Below are 13,734 nucleotides of genomic sequence, written 5' to 3'. Positions count from 1 at the left end.
GTTGTTGTTGTCAATAACATCAATTGTTGATGTCATTACACCGACATCATAGTCAACAATCAAAGGCCAACTTTCATAGAGTTAGTGTTGATCTCCGCATAATGTCATGATTGGTTACCAGATGTAGGTTAACTTGGTTAATGAGTCGACTAATTAATCTAGTCAGCTATAGTCAACTTGAGTTAGGTTCGGATTGGATTGAGTTGATAGATCTAGACTTCGTCCTGGAATAGTCTATACGTTGACTAATTTGGGCTTGGGCCTAGACTTGAATTATCCTAATTGGGCTTAGGCATGGCCCCCAAGGCTGGCCCAATTGGGCCTGGCTTTTTTTTATATAGATTGGGGTTTAGGGTTTTAATTAGCCTAAATTGGGGCCTATCCCCAATTAGGCCATAATTCAGGTTGGGACCAATTAGCCTAAATTGAGGCCCATCCCCAATTAGGCCATAATTCAAGTTATGGGTGTCCAAAATAGGAACAGGGGTAAGCTATCCTTATAGCCAAACAAGAGTGGGAGAATATGTTATCCTCGCCACCAAATAACCCCTTTCTGGAATGTTCAATTGACATTAGGGATTGTTGCACATTGTTAGGGTTCCCTCGATTCTTGTGAGGGTTTCTTAGGGTTCACAAGCAACTAAAAATCAGCTTTTTCAACCATTTTGTTGGCCATATCACCTCCTCCCATGACTAATATTCCAAAACCAGACATGGACACATAGTGGAGGGTTGGGAATCTACATGTATTCATGTCTAGGGTTTTTGGTCAGAGTGTAAACATGCACACATGGTCACAAGGTTCATGCTAGGAATGCTCATTGGTTCAGGTAGACCAGAGAACTAAATCAAATTAATGTGATTGGTTCGGTTTTTTGCTCTCAATTCATTTTATTTCTTGGCCACGTTGTTTTTTTGCATTAATTTATATAACCAATGTGACTTTTAGAAATCGATTGATATTATGAATGTCATGCCATCAACCCTAACTTGGTTAGGATAAGGTGCAGTTCATAATGATGGTGGTGATGGTTTGGTTCCAGTTCTAATTATCTATAACTTATTGACAATGGGTTTGGTCCAGGTTAGTCTATCGGGTCTAGAGACCTGACAGGTTCCAATGTTTATTAACAAAATAAATCATAAAAGGAGCGTTTTTTTTTTTTTTTAATTTCTTTGCTTTATGACATGGTTTATTTATATGTAGTTTAAGGAGCATTTTGCTTTCTTTTTAACTTTTTTCCCAATGTTATTATTTTTCATTTTATTCCCAATGTTTCCCCCAAAGTGCCAACTGCTGAAGCTAAAGTTTGCACTTGGTGAAGCTAAAGCTGAAACAACTACAACAGTTTGCTGAAGCTAATTTTGCTAACAGAACAACAATATTTAGTTGCTAAGTTAAAAGTTGTATTTTATTTTTTTTATTCTATTTTATTGTGTTAAACTCTATTTTCAGGAATGTTAATTTCAGTCTTATTGAATTTATGTAATCAAATTTTGATATCTCAACCTGAATTGGATTGGGCTGGCTTGGGTTGGTTTAGTTTTACTTTGTGATTAGGTCGGTTTTGATTACAATTTCACAGACCCGTTTAGGATTGTTTTGGGTCTGGGTTTAAATGCTATTTAACCACTTAAGTTTGACACTTTGAATAACATTCTGCATTGATGTCTTGTAATTTTGTATTGATATGACACAAAGTACAAAACATCAATACAGAATGTCACTCAAAGTGTAAAACTTGAGTGTCCAAATAGCATTTCCATAATATAAAACCTAGAGCAACACAACCCATGGCACCCCTAATTCATAAACCAGTAGACCTGACTTTGGCCTTGGTTTAGGGAGGTCTAAGCATGACAGTGAAAGGAGTCCTGGTTTCATAGATTTATTTTATATTTGGATGTGGATGCTGGAATAGCATCCACATTTGATCATAGACTAGGAAGACCAATTTCTCTCAATCTATCTTCTCAGAATTTGTAAAGTTGCCTTTACCAAATCTTTTCTGTTTTCTTTTAATTTTTCTATGCAAATGCTGTGAATCTGCAAGTTGGACACGCCCGCCCGCGCACACACATTCATTTGTACTAAAGTGTTTGCTTGTTTATCTGCAAGAAACAAGAAGATTAACCATAGGGATTAGTTGCCAACTAACAGCATCTGTTATAGCAAATAGAGTATCACCAAAGATGTAAAGGTAGGTACAAAAGTTTATTTTTATTTTTTGGGCCTTTTTGTATTGTTGACCTTTGACTAATAGATAAGTAGCCAGCACGTTAGGCAGGGAATAACATGGCAGTTGTCAGGGATGATTCATCTTGCAAATGATCAGTTGTGAAATTCCTTTCTCAGGCTAACTTCAGTGACTGGGCACATATCTACACGCCACCACCCACAAATCTTAAAAAGATCCTCTATTGAAATGCAATATGGTCCCTATCTACACAATGATGGTTCTCTTCTCTACTCATTTTTGGTTGGGGCAGAGTATGGCATTTGCTTGCTTGATTCTAATGCACTCATTTTTGGTTTACTTTTTAGGCACTTGAAGGTGATGAACTTGTTTCTCTCCCTGGAAGAATATTATAACTCTAAAATATTTAAATGTTGTTCAAAACAGACGAGATGGAAAATTTGCTTGAATCCAGGCCGGTCCTAATCACACGTCTTTTTGTGTGGTTGGTGGCTGGTTAAGCTAGATCATTGTTTGATTATAAATGTGTAGGTGTTAGTTGGAATTCAACCTGGTTGCTTCATCAATCGTCCTCTATATGATTTAAACGCGACTAAGTTGATCATGTTGGCTAGCGCTTGAATTCGTAATACTCTTTGTTGTAGCAACACATCAACTTTTATTCACACCGCCACCTGGGCTCGACACTCAACCGAATTGAGCCGATTTTGTGCATTGTATGTTTTCTTATGACACGACGGGGAACTCAATTCAAGAGGCTCGGAGTTCACCTTCTACCCCCAAATTAAATGCCGTGAGTCTTGGTAGACTTGGGAGTCAGTTTGAACCAAGGTGGTTTGAGTCAGTTTTGCCCATCCATTATCCTACTTTGTTCGCATATAAAAGTTTTACCAGTTCCTTTCTCGTCACTCCTCGTCAGTGAGGGGGGTTTTGGGTTTCTTTAGTTAGCATAACATTTTGCTATTTTGTTAATTGTTATTTTCCAAAATTCAAACAGGGAAACTCACACGTATTTCTTGGATTTCCTCCTTTGTCGTCTTTGCCCCACCACCTTAATCATTCATTACTCCCCCACGTATTCGTCATTTGTCCCACCACCTTAATCATTCAATTCAATGATCAATTTTAATATTCCATGAAGATTCAAAATTGCACTTCATTCAATTCTAAAGGACCACATTTCATTTTTATTTTTACCTATCTATCAATTGTAGCATTCGGTTGCTTTTTTTTTTTTTTTTCCTTTTTTTGTTGTGTCCTCCTCTCTACGTGCCTTTGATGGACCAATTATTGATCTTCACTGTCGACCATTATACTGGCCGTCACAATAATCGTTATTCCAATTCCATTTTTTTTTTTTATCAAACTCCATTTCTATCGTCACTGTATCCAACCATAAAATTTTGAACATCATCGTTCCAAGCTGGCTTTGGCAAACCCTTTTGTACAGTATGAAACAGATTCCATGAAAAATTTACAGAAACGAAGCCAGACGAGGCTATTCATCAATTTCAAGGGAAAGAGGATTTGGAGAGATGAACAAGCCCTCCCGGCGCAACCTGGAGAGAAACAGAGTATATCTATGCGAGACCCCTCATGGAGTAAGTGGAAACCGGATAGTCCGCCTCTAGCGCACAATAGCCTCTGGCATGATCGCTCTCCAGCCCGTAGTCCATCATCGGACGGTGCTCCATCTCCTCGTCGTGATCGTAAACGTACTCCGGCATCTCCATCTCGTTCCTCCTCACGTGCTCCCACAGAAACTCCAACCTGCTCACGTACTTGAGCTTCCCGTACAACCTGCGCACTTTTAACGGTCAATGTTACTAACGGACGCCATCCATAGCCAAAACCAAACCCAGAAGCCAAGTTGGTTACTATTCACATGCTTGTGGCGTAATTTAGGTTTTTGGGATGGAACGTTTACCCTCCCGTGAAGAGGAAACGGCCAAACGTGGCGAGGAAGAGCCGCGACTGTAGGCCCGGGTGTAGGAAATAGACAGCCTCGAGACGGTTTCTGACATCGATCGGAATGAACTCGGAGATTGATCGGAGAGCCAAGATTCCGGGAAAGTTCTCGCTCCTCTGAACACCGGTGTGCACGTAGACCACAGAGAACGGGCGTTGATCTAAAAGGGGGAAAATCTTCGCCTCCAAGTACTTCTTCAACACATCAACAGTCACAAGCTTCGCTGCTCGACACAACAAAATCGATACAAAATCAAGACTGACTTGAAATCAAAACCAAAATCCAAAACCGATGATCAAGACGGCAAACAAGATGACAAAGAAACGTGGATGTATATAGAAGTATTATATATATATATATATTACCCGGGAAGCATTTTCCGATAATTCGGAGAACTTTACGGCCGCGCCTGTCTCGGCCTTGAATCTTGAAGATTCCAAGCTTTTCAATGAGGTGTTCTTGCTCAGATTGGGAGAGGCCAGTGGAAGAGTTCATGGTCATAGGTTTCAGCGCAAATTTCTGCAGGTGTTGGTGTATAGGCAAGGAAATTCAGTTTGCTGCTTCCTTTTATGGGAAGATTTTTGAGATGAAGGAAGAAACGGCGGGGCGCGGAAGGCTTACACGGGTCCAAATCCGGAGGGTCCACAAGTATGGGGGTCGTTTCATTTTGGTCGGGGAGGGGGAGGGGGACAATGATTAAAGGGTATATTCTGAAGAATATTTCTCCGTGGGCTGGGCCGGACCGGACCGGGTCTGAGTACTGACTACTGAATCTATCTAACTACATGCTGTAAGTCTGTAACTGCCATGCCTGGGCCCATTTAGTCCTTATCATGATTGACGCCTTTGTAGTGGGAGATGACTGGGGATTCAAGTTAACTTCCCCATCGGTGAGTTATATAACTCTACTGCTCATTCGTTATTTCCTTACAACGTTGGACCAATAAACTCCCGGACACCAAAAATTAATTAATTAATAAGAAAGTGACGTAAATTCTTGCTTATTGGACTTGGTGAAAGTAATTTCACATATTACTTTGTGCGTTTGAAATTAATTAATTATTATGCTATTTAATAAAGATAATTAAGGTACCACATCAAGCAAGATGACCGAGGGACACGTGGATTTGTGTTCAGTGTTGATCTCGTGGTTGGAATAAAAAAAGAGGGCGGACCATGTCATAATTCACATTTTATGCTAAAGTATAAGGTTGTAAGTTTGATTTTTTTTTTTTTTTTTGGGTACCTTTTTTGGTGTAGGTTTTTTTTTTTATTCACTAAAAAAATAAAAGAATTAAATTAAATAACTAACAAATAATTGCATAGAGTAAGAAGATAAAGACTTAAGTCTATAGTTGTTTTATGTTTAAAATTTGGATCCCTTGTGCTAATAAATATGGGGGTTGAGTGCACGAAAGAAAATGTAAAAAATAAAATAAAAGAAGTGGTGGAGGATAAGATTAAGATAACCATTACATTAGGGTAGGATTCAATGAACCATTATTTTATTTGGGATGATTGTGGGGCATAGGATTATTAGCCTAAATTATGCTTTGATGATCTATTTCAGTTGTTGATTTTTAACGTGGGACAAAGCTATAAAGTGTTCCCCTACTTTAGCAAAGACTGGTTCTTCCTTTTGACGAAGATGAAAGAGAAAACCACGACACAAAAAATAAAATATATAGTACCAAACAACATTAGCATTAATTAATTAATTAATTAATTAATAATATTAAGATAATATAGGCAGCACAGTTGATGATTGGATGGGAAAGTGGATTGGATCAATTTTGAAGGTGACGTACGGAACGCTTCCTGGACAATCCTTTTGTCACCCATTGGACCGTATATCCCATCCAATAATTCATGGAGAGAGAGAGAGAGAGAGAGAGAGAGGCACAAATTTGAAGATTCAGTGTGATCGGGCATCCTCATCCTGGTGCTCCTGCTCCATTCAGTGAGCCACGTGGCTCCATGTCAGCAGATCCACCCCGATGAGAGAGAGAGAGAGAGAGAGAGGAAACAATTTTTTTTTGAATAAGACATGAATATGATTTTACTCAAAAAGATTGTAAATTGAGCCAGCCAATAAGAAAGTAACATCTTACATTGTCATCATAATTTACAAGAGCTGAATGAATTCTATCAACAGCCGCAGCCACCACATCGGGAGGCGTGGGAATTATTGAATGGGATTATTAATGCATGCTCTGCTCTTACAGTCAAATACAATAAAATCTCAAGATGTTTAAAATATCCTCAAAATAACCCTTCTCTTCTCTCTACACCCTTGCGATTATATATACAGGTGCATAGCAGTAGCCGGGGGGGGGCGGGGGGAATAAAAATGGTGGATTTATTTTATTTTGATTAATTACTAAAATATAATAAACTTTGATGCGTGTATCAGTTTTACAATACCACTTTAAAACTTATCAATTTTATATTTAAAATTTTAATTTGTATGAATTTTATAATAATAGTATTAAAGTTTACATAATTAATGCTCCTTTGGTGTATTAATTAATGATTTTTGTTTTTCAATTCTTCATATTGACCACGTATATAATTAGAGTTTATCATTATATACATATAGTTCATTTTAAGATAAATGAAACTGGCAATTATAATTTTGATGGGTATATACTTTGCTTTAAGTTGCATTTAATTAAAGAGATTTCATGCTTCTGGTGGAAAAGAAGTTTTGGAAATCCAATAGCCTTCTTGAGAAGAAGCCCCACAGGCCTGGATTGGGCTCCACGGGCCTCCTCTTTTATAGAAAATATATAAGCATCTTCCAGAAGCCCATTAATGCCCCCAAAAGACCAAAAGTCCGTGAATGAATAATAATCCCAATCTGGGCCCAACAAGCCCAGGGCCAGAATGAAAGTCCTTCAATTTTGTAGAATTTTTGGATTGGAGTTATGGTGAGAGAAAGAGAATAGGGATGTGATATTTGCTTCCAATTCGAACAAACCAGATTTTAGGGGCCGAATGAGATGAAATTCCCATTGAGCCCTTTCATTTTAATGATTTTTCATCCTATTTCGGGAACTAAAAAAAAAAAATCATTGTCCGAGAAAATGGTTAATAGAGAAGGTGGGACCCGGTTTTTGAAAACCACTGGGCCCACGAGTGCCGTCTGATTACAGATGATGGAAATGGAAGGGATTTTAAGCACAAGAAGGCATTCGTCCGCAAGTTTAAACCACGCAATAAAGCTCACATACGATAGGCTGAACACTACACTACTTGTCTAAATACAGACAAAAATAATCCCCTTGGTTTGCCTTTGCCAAGACCGATGCCGCCGCCAGAATCACATCCCTTTTGGATTTGGTTTGGGTTATCCAAAATCCAAATCTTTTAAACAGTGGGCGGTCCAGATCCCATTGCCAGATCAAGCTCATCCTGTAAAGCTACAACCACACACACTAGAGCCTACCTCTCCCCTGGCCTTCCTTCAGGTATCTAGCCACAGATGTACGTCGAGATATGATCAGATACTACTCTGCAATTGCATGTCAAACCTCTGCAAAGGAACGAGAATCGCAGAAGTAGCAGTTCTTCTTCACGACGTTGCTTCATACCCACATTATTATTATTATAATAGCCTTTGTAGTTTGTCAGACTTTGAAGGACACTTTGAACTGCGCCAGAGAGACATTAAGTACCGGAGAGCAGAGAGAAAGAGAGGGGCAAAGAAAAACAAAGGGTGGGAAGTTAAAAGTAATTATGAAGCATCGCCGGTGGAAATTAAATGACCATTCAGGAGAGGTCCAGTGCTTTTCTTCCTAGGCCAATGCACAATTGAGACTCTGAGCGAGAGAGAGAGAGAGAGAGAGAGAGAGATTTCAGAAAAAGCCAAACTTTGTGTAACCGCTGGCTTCACCTTCACGCGGCTCAACCCCTTCGTTTGTGATATATCCGCCTTGGCCTTCCCTTAGATTATAATCTTATTTATCTTCAATACTCTCTCGTTATCTCCTCTCTCTGTTTACTCTCTCTCTCTCTCTCTCTCTGTGGCTTGTTGGTTCTCCGCCGAGCTGTGGAAGTTGCCGGTTACTCAATGTCGTCGACGGCCATAATCACCGCCGAGAATGAAGCGGAGGGTTGGCGCTACCCTCCGCCGCTCGCCGCTCACGACGACGTCGTCGGAGACCCCACTCTTTTCTGGGACACTCTCCGTAACTTCCACTTCGAGTTGGGTACCAAATATATGTAAGCCCCTTCTTTCTTCTGTTGTATCTGATATCTATAGACAATAAGTCTACTTTTTTCCGTTCTTTATTATTCATTTTTTTTTTATCTTCTCCACTACGTCTTTGATTATTATTATTTCTTTTGTTGTGTGAATCCATTAATTAATTAGATTAACAAATTAGTTTGAGAGTTTTTGGTGGTTTTTGGAATATGGGTGTGTGTTTAAGTTTGTATTCTTAATATTTTTGAGATGTTGACGTTGATGATGTTGTAAGGGTTCCTGTGATTGGAGGGAAGGAGCTAAACTTGCACGTTCTGTATGTGGAGGTGACCAAAAGGGGTGGCTATGACAAGGTTCAGATCCTAAAACTAACTTTGTTCATGAAATGATTTCTTGTCTAGTTATATTTACTCGTGGCATCGAGAACAATGATGGAATATATATATGTATATATATAGGTTGTATCAGAGAAGAAATGGAGAGAGATCAGTTCAGTATTCATGTTTTCTCCAACAACTACTAGTGCTTCGTATGCGCTTAGGAAACACTACTTTAGCCTTCTCTATCACTACGAACAGGTTTACTTCTTTAAGCTGCAAGCTCCCTTCATTGCCTCAACTGGTAAAACACTCTCTCTCTCTCTCTCTCGGCCTTCTTTGCATGGCTTCTCTGCTACTTTTTCACTTTTTGACTTTATCTTGCAAAAGCTTTCTTCTCAGATATCGGAGTGCCTGTCTTAATTTATTTATTTTGTTTAATCTTTAGTTTTCTTTCTTGCGGGTTTTCAATTTCATTGCGGCTGCATATCCTGTTAGTACTTTTTGATGCGTACCGGAAGCTGGCCCATCTCAAGAATATTCCTCTAAAATAGTAAGAGGCTAGTATGCCTTTGTTGTTCTGCCAATGGTGCATCGATCCTATTGTGATGTGATGAGTCCAAAGTTCACTGTTCGGTTCCTGATCTAGTAATACCGGGTGGTCCCACGCCTTACGATCCACTAGTTTAATCGCTAGGCAATGAGGTGCCTTATAGCAGGAAACACCATGTTTCTTAATCCATCTATAAATTCCTTCACAAGGTGACCTTAAGTTGTATTCTTAACGCCTTTTTAGAAGCTCCTTTATTCCACTAATTGCTCTGTTTGATCATAGTCCACAACAGTACAGTTTAATTTATCAATAGAAAATTGCGAGCTGATCTCTCTCTCTCTCCCTCTCATCTACTACAGCTGTTTCAGTTAATTTCATTTGTGTGTGATAAACCCAAATCAGCTGATAACGTATTGCTCGTGGGGCAACTCAATAAATTAAGACAATTTTGAGTGCTTCAGGTTAATCGCAACTAATCTTTTGGATGGGGTCCAGTCCATCAATTCGTGATCTTTATTGTTGTGGCTGTTGTTTAGGTTTCTTTTCTGTGGCATGTGTTAGTTTGAATTGTTTCTCTGTTTTTTTCTTTTTAATTAAAACTTTGAATAGTTTCTTAGCAGTTCTTATATATGAGTTAATAATCAGTAGGAAATTGTTGAATAAACCCATGACATGTAAAACAAATAAACTGTTTTATGGGGTAAGGCTATACAAGTTAAACAATATTATGTCTCTATATTCAGTCGAATTAATTCTAAAAGAATAGTAGATGTCCAGAGAAAAGAGTTGATCGATGCTTTTAATGAAAACTTGAGAGAATCCTTTGATCTTCTGTAAAATTCAGTGGATATAGAATCAATCAACTTGAGCCCACAATGATGAGAAAATTTTAATAGATATTTCACTGGATTTGTTGTGATTTATCTTTTTTCTTCTTCCCTTGTTGAGCAGCCATTGGGACAATTGATGGAAAGTTTGATTGTGGTTATTTGGTGTCTGTGAATGTGGGCTCTGAGAGTCTGAATGGAGTTCTTTACTATCCGGACCACCCCGGCTCTTCCGTGTCCATTAGCCCGCCATGTACTGCCATTGTTCCGTACCATCCGAAACCTCGTCATCATTCGGGAAGGAGGAACAGACGAAGAAGGGGAGGAGACCCTAACCGCCCCAAGCCAAACAGGAGCGGATACAACTTCTTCTTTGCCGAAAAACATTCCGAGCTTAAATCTCTCTACCCAGACAGAGAGAGGGAGTTCACAAAAATGATAGGAGAGTCCTGGAGCAGTCTCAACCAAGAGGAAAGGATGGTAAAATTTAAGTGTTGCAAGAATATTTATCAAAAAAATCTCATTTTTAGTTATAAATTGCTGATATGTATGTATATATATATATTGATGAATTGCTGGCTTTTTAAGCAGAAACATACATACACGAAAGTAAGAGTGGAATGTTGATGGGTATTGTGTATCCAGGTTTATCAGAGCTATGGGTTGAAGGACAAGGAAAGGTACCAGAGGGAAATGAAAGAATACCGAGAGAGGGTTACGATCCAGCAGCAAAAAGAAACCCAGCCAGCCTGCTATTATGCGCAAGTAGCAGCAGCAGCAGCAATGCAAAGAACTCAAACTACATAGTTTTCTATGGGCGTGTAAATATGTCGGAAGACTGAATCAGATGGTATGAATTACAAACTATTTTGGATCTATAGAAAGATTACAAGTGGATGTTTAATTACCCCTCATTGCTCCTGTTAATTTCTGGTGATTTGCTTGAGAATTTTAAACTTTTATTTCAATCTGATTGTGAAGTGGGGACCCATTCACATGAATTTTACCCTCTTTTTTGGGGAATTGATTAGACTGGGAAAGTAACATTGGTGGATCGATTTCCCTTGTTTTAGATCAGAATCCATTGGGAATTGTGAAAGAAGTTAAAGTAGGTGATAGTTCAAGAATCCCACATCGGTTGCGGAAGATGAAGAGAGGGGGATGAGATACTGATAAAATGCGCGGAAGAGAGAAGGAGAAGGTATCTTTGCGCTTGGGGCAATGACGCAGCTAGTGAGGTTCTAACCGAGGCGCGTCAATTGCTGGTTGAAAACTATTTCCAAACCCCCTCTTAGGCCTGGGTTTGGCCCTGGCCTTCGAGAATTTCTGGAAGGGCTCCCTCTCCTGGGTAAAGCCCTACAACTCTTTAGCCCAAAGCTTTCAGCTCCATACATGGCCTCGTCTGTAGTACTAAATATACATGTTTCAAAGTTAATGTAGTATGGCATTATTTTATCGAGCAAAACTTGGCCTACGCCTGCTGCCACTGGATCTTTTCCTGATGCCGCCTTTTGTGTTTTTATTTATTCCTTCCATTATAGGGAGGTCAAGATCCCTTGCAAACGTAGAATTAAATTTAACTCTCTACCCAAACCTAATTTAAAATTTTCTTACAAATTTTCTGTTTTAAATTTTCTTATAAACTTGAACCCATTTTAATTTAAAATTAAACTGAATTATACTATATGCAATTCTGACAACTTGGGGGGGGGGGGGGGGGTTGTTCAGAAACAAAAATATGGATACTTTTTATAAATCGTAACTAATGGTTCCTTCTAACAAAAAATAAGTAACAAACAGATAAAAAGGAACAAATTGAATGTGCTTAAAGAAAGCAACCAGAAAAAATATATATAATGGAATAATGAAAAAGGTAAGAAATGAAAGTAATAGCCAATATTGAATCCTCTCTATACTGGCGAGCGGGGTTGTCCTACTCTTGCAAACTTTTGCACAACATAATGGGTTTGTATGGTTTGGGTTAACAGCAGAAATTCAACATGAACTAATTGCATCAGGTCTATCATTTTGGGCCTTGGCCCTGAGCAACCTGACCCAAAAAAAAAAAAAATAATAATAATCGAACAAACCCAACCCAATCATCTTTGGTAGGATAGGTTTTCGAATCTACCAGAATATGAGCACCCTTTTGCCTTTTCGCACTAAAATCCATATGGGCCAATTTATGCACTTCTTACCGGAAGAAATAAATCAAGTGTGTCATTTCACACTAATGATCGTCGACAAACTAAGCATTGCATGCAATAGCATAGCTGATTGTCAATTTCCATTACACACATTGTTATAAGCAAATACCAGGGCATATTATCTACATAATCCTGGGAAACCCTTGTGGGACTTCTTATCTCTTCATGCAAGTGCATAATTATCTCTCTTCTCTCTGTATCAAACTCAATGCCATAGCCTCAGCAATGACTTATTTTTGCCATCTATGAGAAGATTGCCAGCATTGCCCTCTTCTACACCTTGGGCATTGGGCAACCATTGCCTGTTACTGGGCGTATGATCAGCTAGAACAGGCCGCCCAATTAGAGGGAAGCCTGCTTGAATCCGCTGGTGGCATGTACCGGACATTCATGTCGAGGGGCAGCATTGGATACTCAATATTAAGGTCCCGGAACACTTTGATCATCTTCTCCACCAGTAAAGCTCTCCTTGCGCACCTCTCACCCGCATGCTGACCGTTGATGCGGTGTTTAACAGCCACCACCATCTTCAGCCTGTTCATGTCCTCCAGATCTGTCATCACCGCAGCTGGACTCTGGTGCCAGTAGTCACTCCTACTCTCTACAAACCTGCAAGCACAACCACGAGCCAAAAAAACAAGTATGGGTATGATCAAGAAGTAGATGAATAGCACAACATAACAATTTACAGCACACACAACATGACATGCTTTTATCCCTCTATGTGGGGCTTGCTAGATCCATTTTAACTCACTAGTCATTTCTATATATGACCTTTATCTGTAAAGCTCATATAACTCATATCAATTAACATGTTGCATTTTTTATTTATGAAAGGTGCCCAATTTTTACTAGCAACTGCCAATCCTGAAGCTCTTAATTTGGAATTATATTTTTCTTTTATAGTTGAACAAAAGATAGGAAAATGGTCTCGGCAAAAAAAAAAAAAAAAAAAAGGAGAATGGAAAATAGTGGTAAAGAATTCAGATGCATTTTCAGTAAGCACCTTATAATTCTTTTCTTCATTTCAGCAATCCTTTCCATTGGAGTCGAGATGTGAATAGAGAAATCAACTGTATCTGCTATCTCCGGACTAATAGTTAACAATGGGCTTTGAAGCTAGAACACTATTTGGGTATATATACTTCTGGTTGTCAAGTCTTAGAAACACGGTTGTTAATATGTTCATCTCTTCATCTCTTTATAAACACGTTTTATTTTTTATTTTTAACCCCCAGAGCATAACTGGATGGCAAATGAGGAGGTTGTAAAATCATGCTGGAGACCGCCAGTGTGGGATCGATTCTTGGGAAAAGCAAAAATTTACATCCTTTTGGGAGTGGTTATTGATAAGTGTCAGTGGACGCAGTTTAAAAAAAAAAAAAAAATCATAGTTATCCATATACATTCCTGATTTACCTCTCTCGTGATGATCGTGGGACGAGTTCGATCGGGG

At 38.9% G+C, this 13,734-nt stretch overlaps 2 protein-coding genes and 1 non-coding gene across 3 annotated transcripts; 2 read left to right on the top strand and 1 right to left on the bottom strand.

The window, feature by feature from the left end:
• Nucleotides 1-3,532: 3,532 nt before the first annotated feature.
• Nucleotides 3,533-4,816, bottom strand: LOC127808971 (uncharacterized). The gene is made up of 3 exons (XM_052347734.1): nt 4,533-4,816; nt 4,126-4,390; nt 3,533-3,998 (listed from the first exon to the last, which is right to left on the bottom strand). The coding sequence occupies exons 1-3, from the start codon at nt 4,666-4,668 to the stop codon at nt 3,779-3,781; spliced, it is 621 nt and encodes a 206-aa protein (XP_052203694.1). The 5' UTR covers nt 4,669-4,816; the 3' UTR covers nt 3,533-3,778.
• A 2,726-nt stretch (nt 4,817-7,542) lies between these two features.
• Nucleotides 7,543-11,433, top strand: LOC127807303 (high mobility group B protein 9). The gene is made up of 6 exons (XM_052345020.1): nt 7,543-8,391; nt 8,649-8,727; nt 8,833-8,995; nt 10,196-10,551; nt 10,717-10,921; nt 11,145-11,433. The coding sequence occupies exons 1-5, from the start codon at nt 8,240-8,242 to the stop codon at nt 10,876-10,878; spliced, it is 912 nt and encodes a 303-aa protein (XP_052200980.1). The 5' UTR covers nt 7,543-8,239; the 3' UTR covers nt 10,879-10,921; nt 11,145-11,433.
• LOC127809052 (U4 spliceosomal RNA) lies at nt 11,275-11,427 on the top strand. The gene has a single exon (XR_008025058.1). It is a non-coding gene; the product is annotated as a U4 spliceosomal RNA (small nuclear RNA).
• Nucleotides 11,434-13,734: the final 2,301 nt, after the last annotated feature.

The sequence above is a fragment of the Diospyros lotus genome, chromosome 8 (assembly GCF_014633365.1).
Source record: "Diospyros lotus cultivar Yz01 chromosome 8, ASM1463336v1, whole genome shotgun sequence".
In the NCBI taxonomy this organism is placed as follows: domain Eukaryota; kingdom Viridiplantae; phylum Streptophyta; class Magnoliopsida; order Ericales; family Ebenaceae; genus Diospyros; species Diospyros lotus.
The sequence above is the reverse complement of the archived record's forward strand: the minus strand, read 5'-3'. Positions and strand labels throughout refer to the sequence as shown.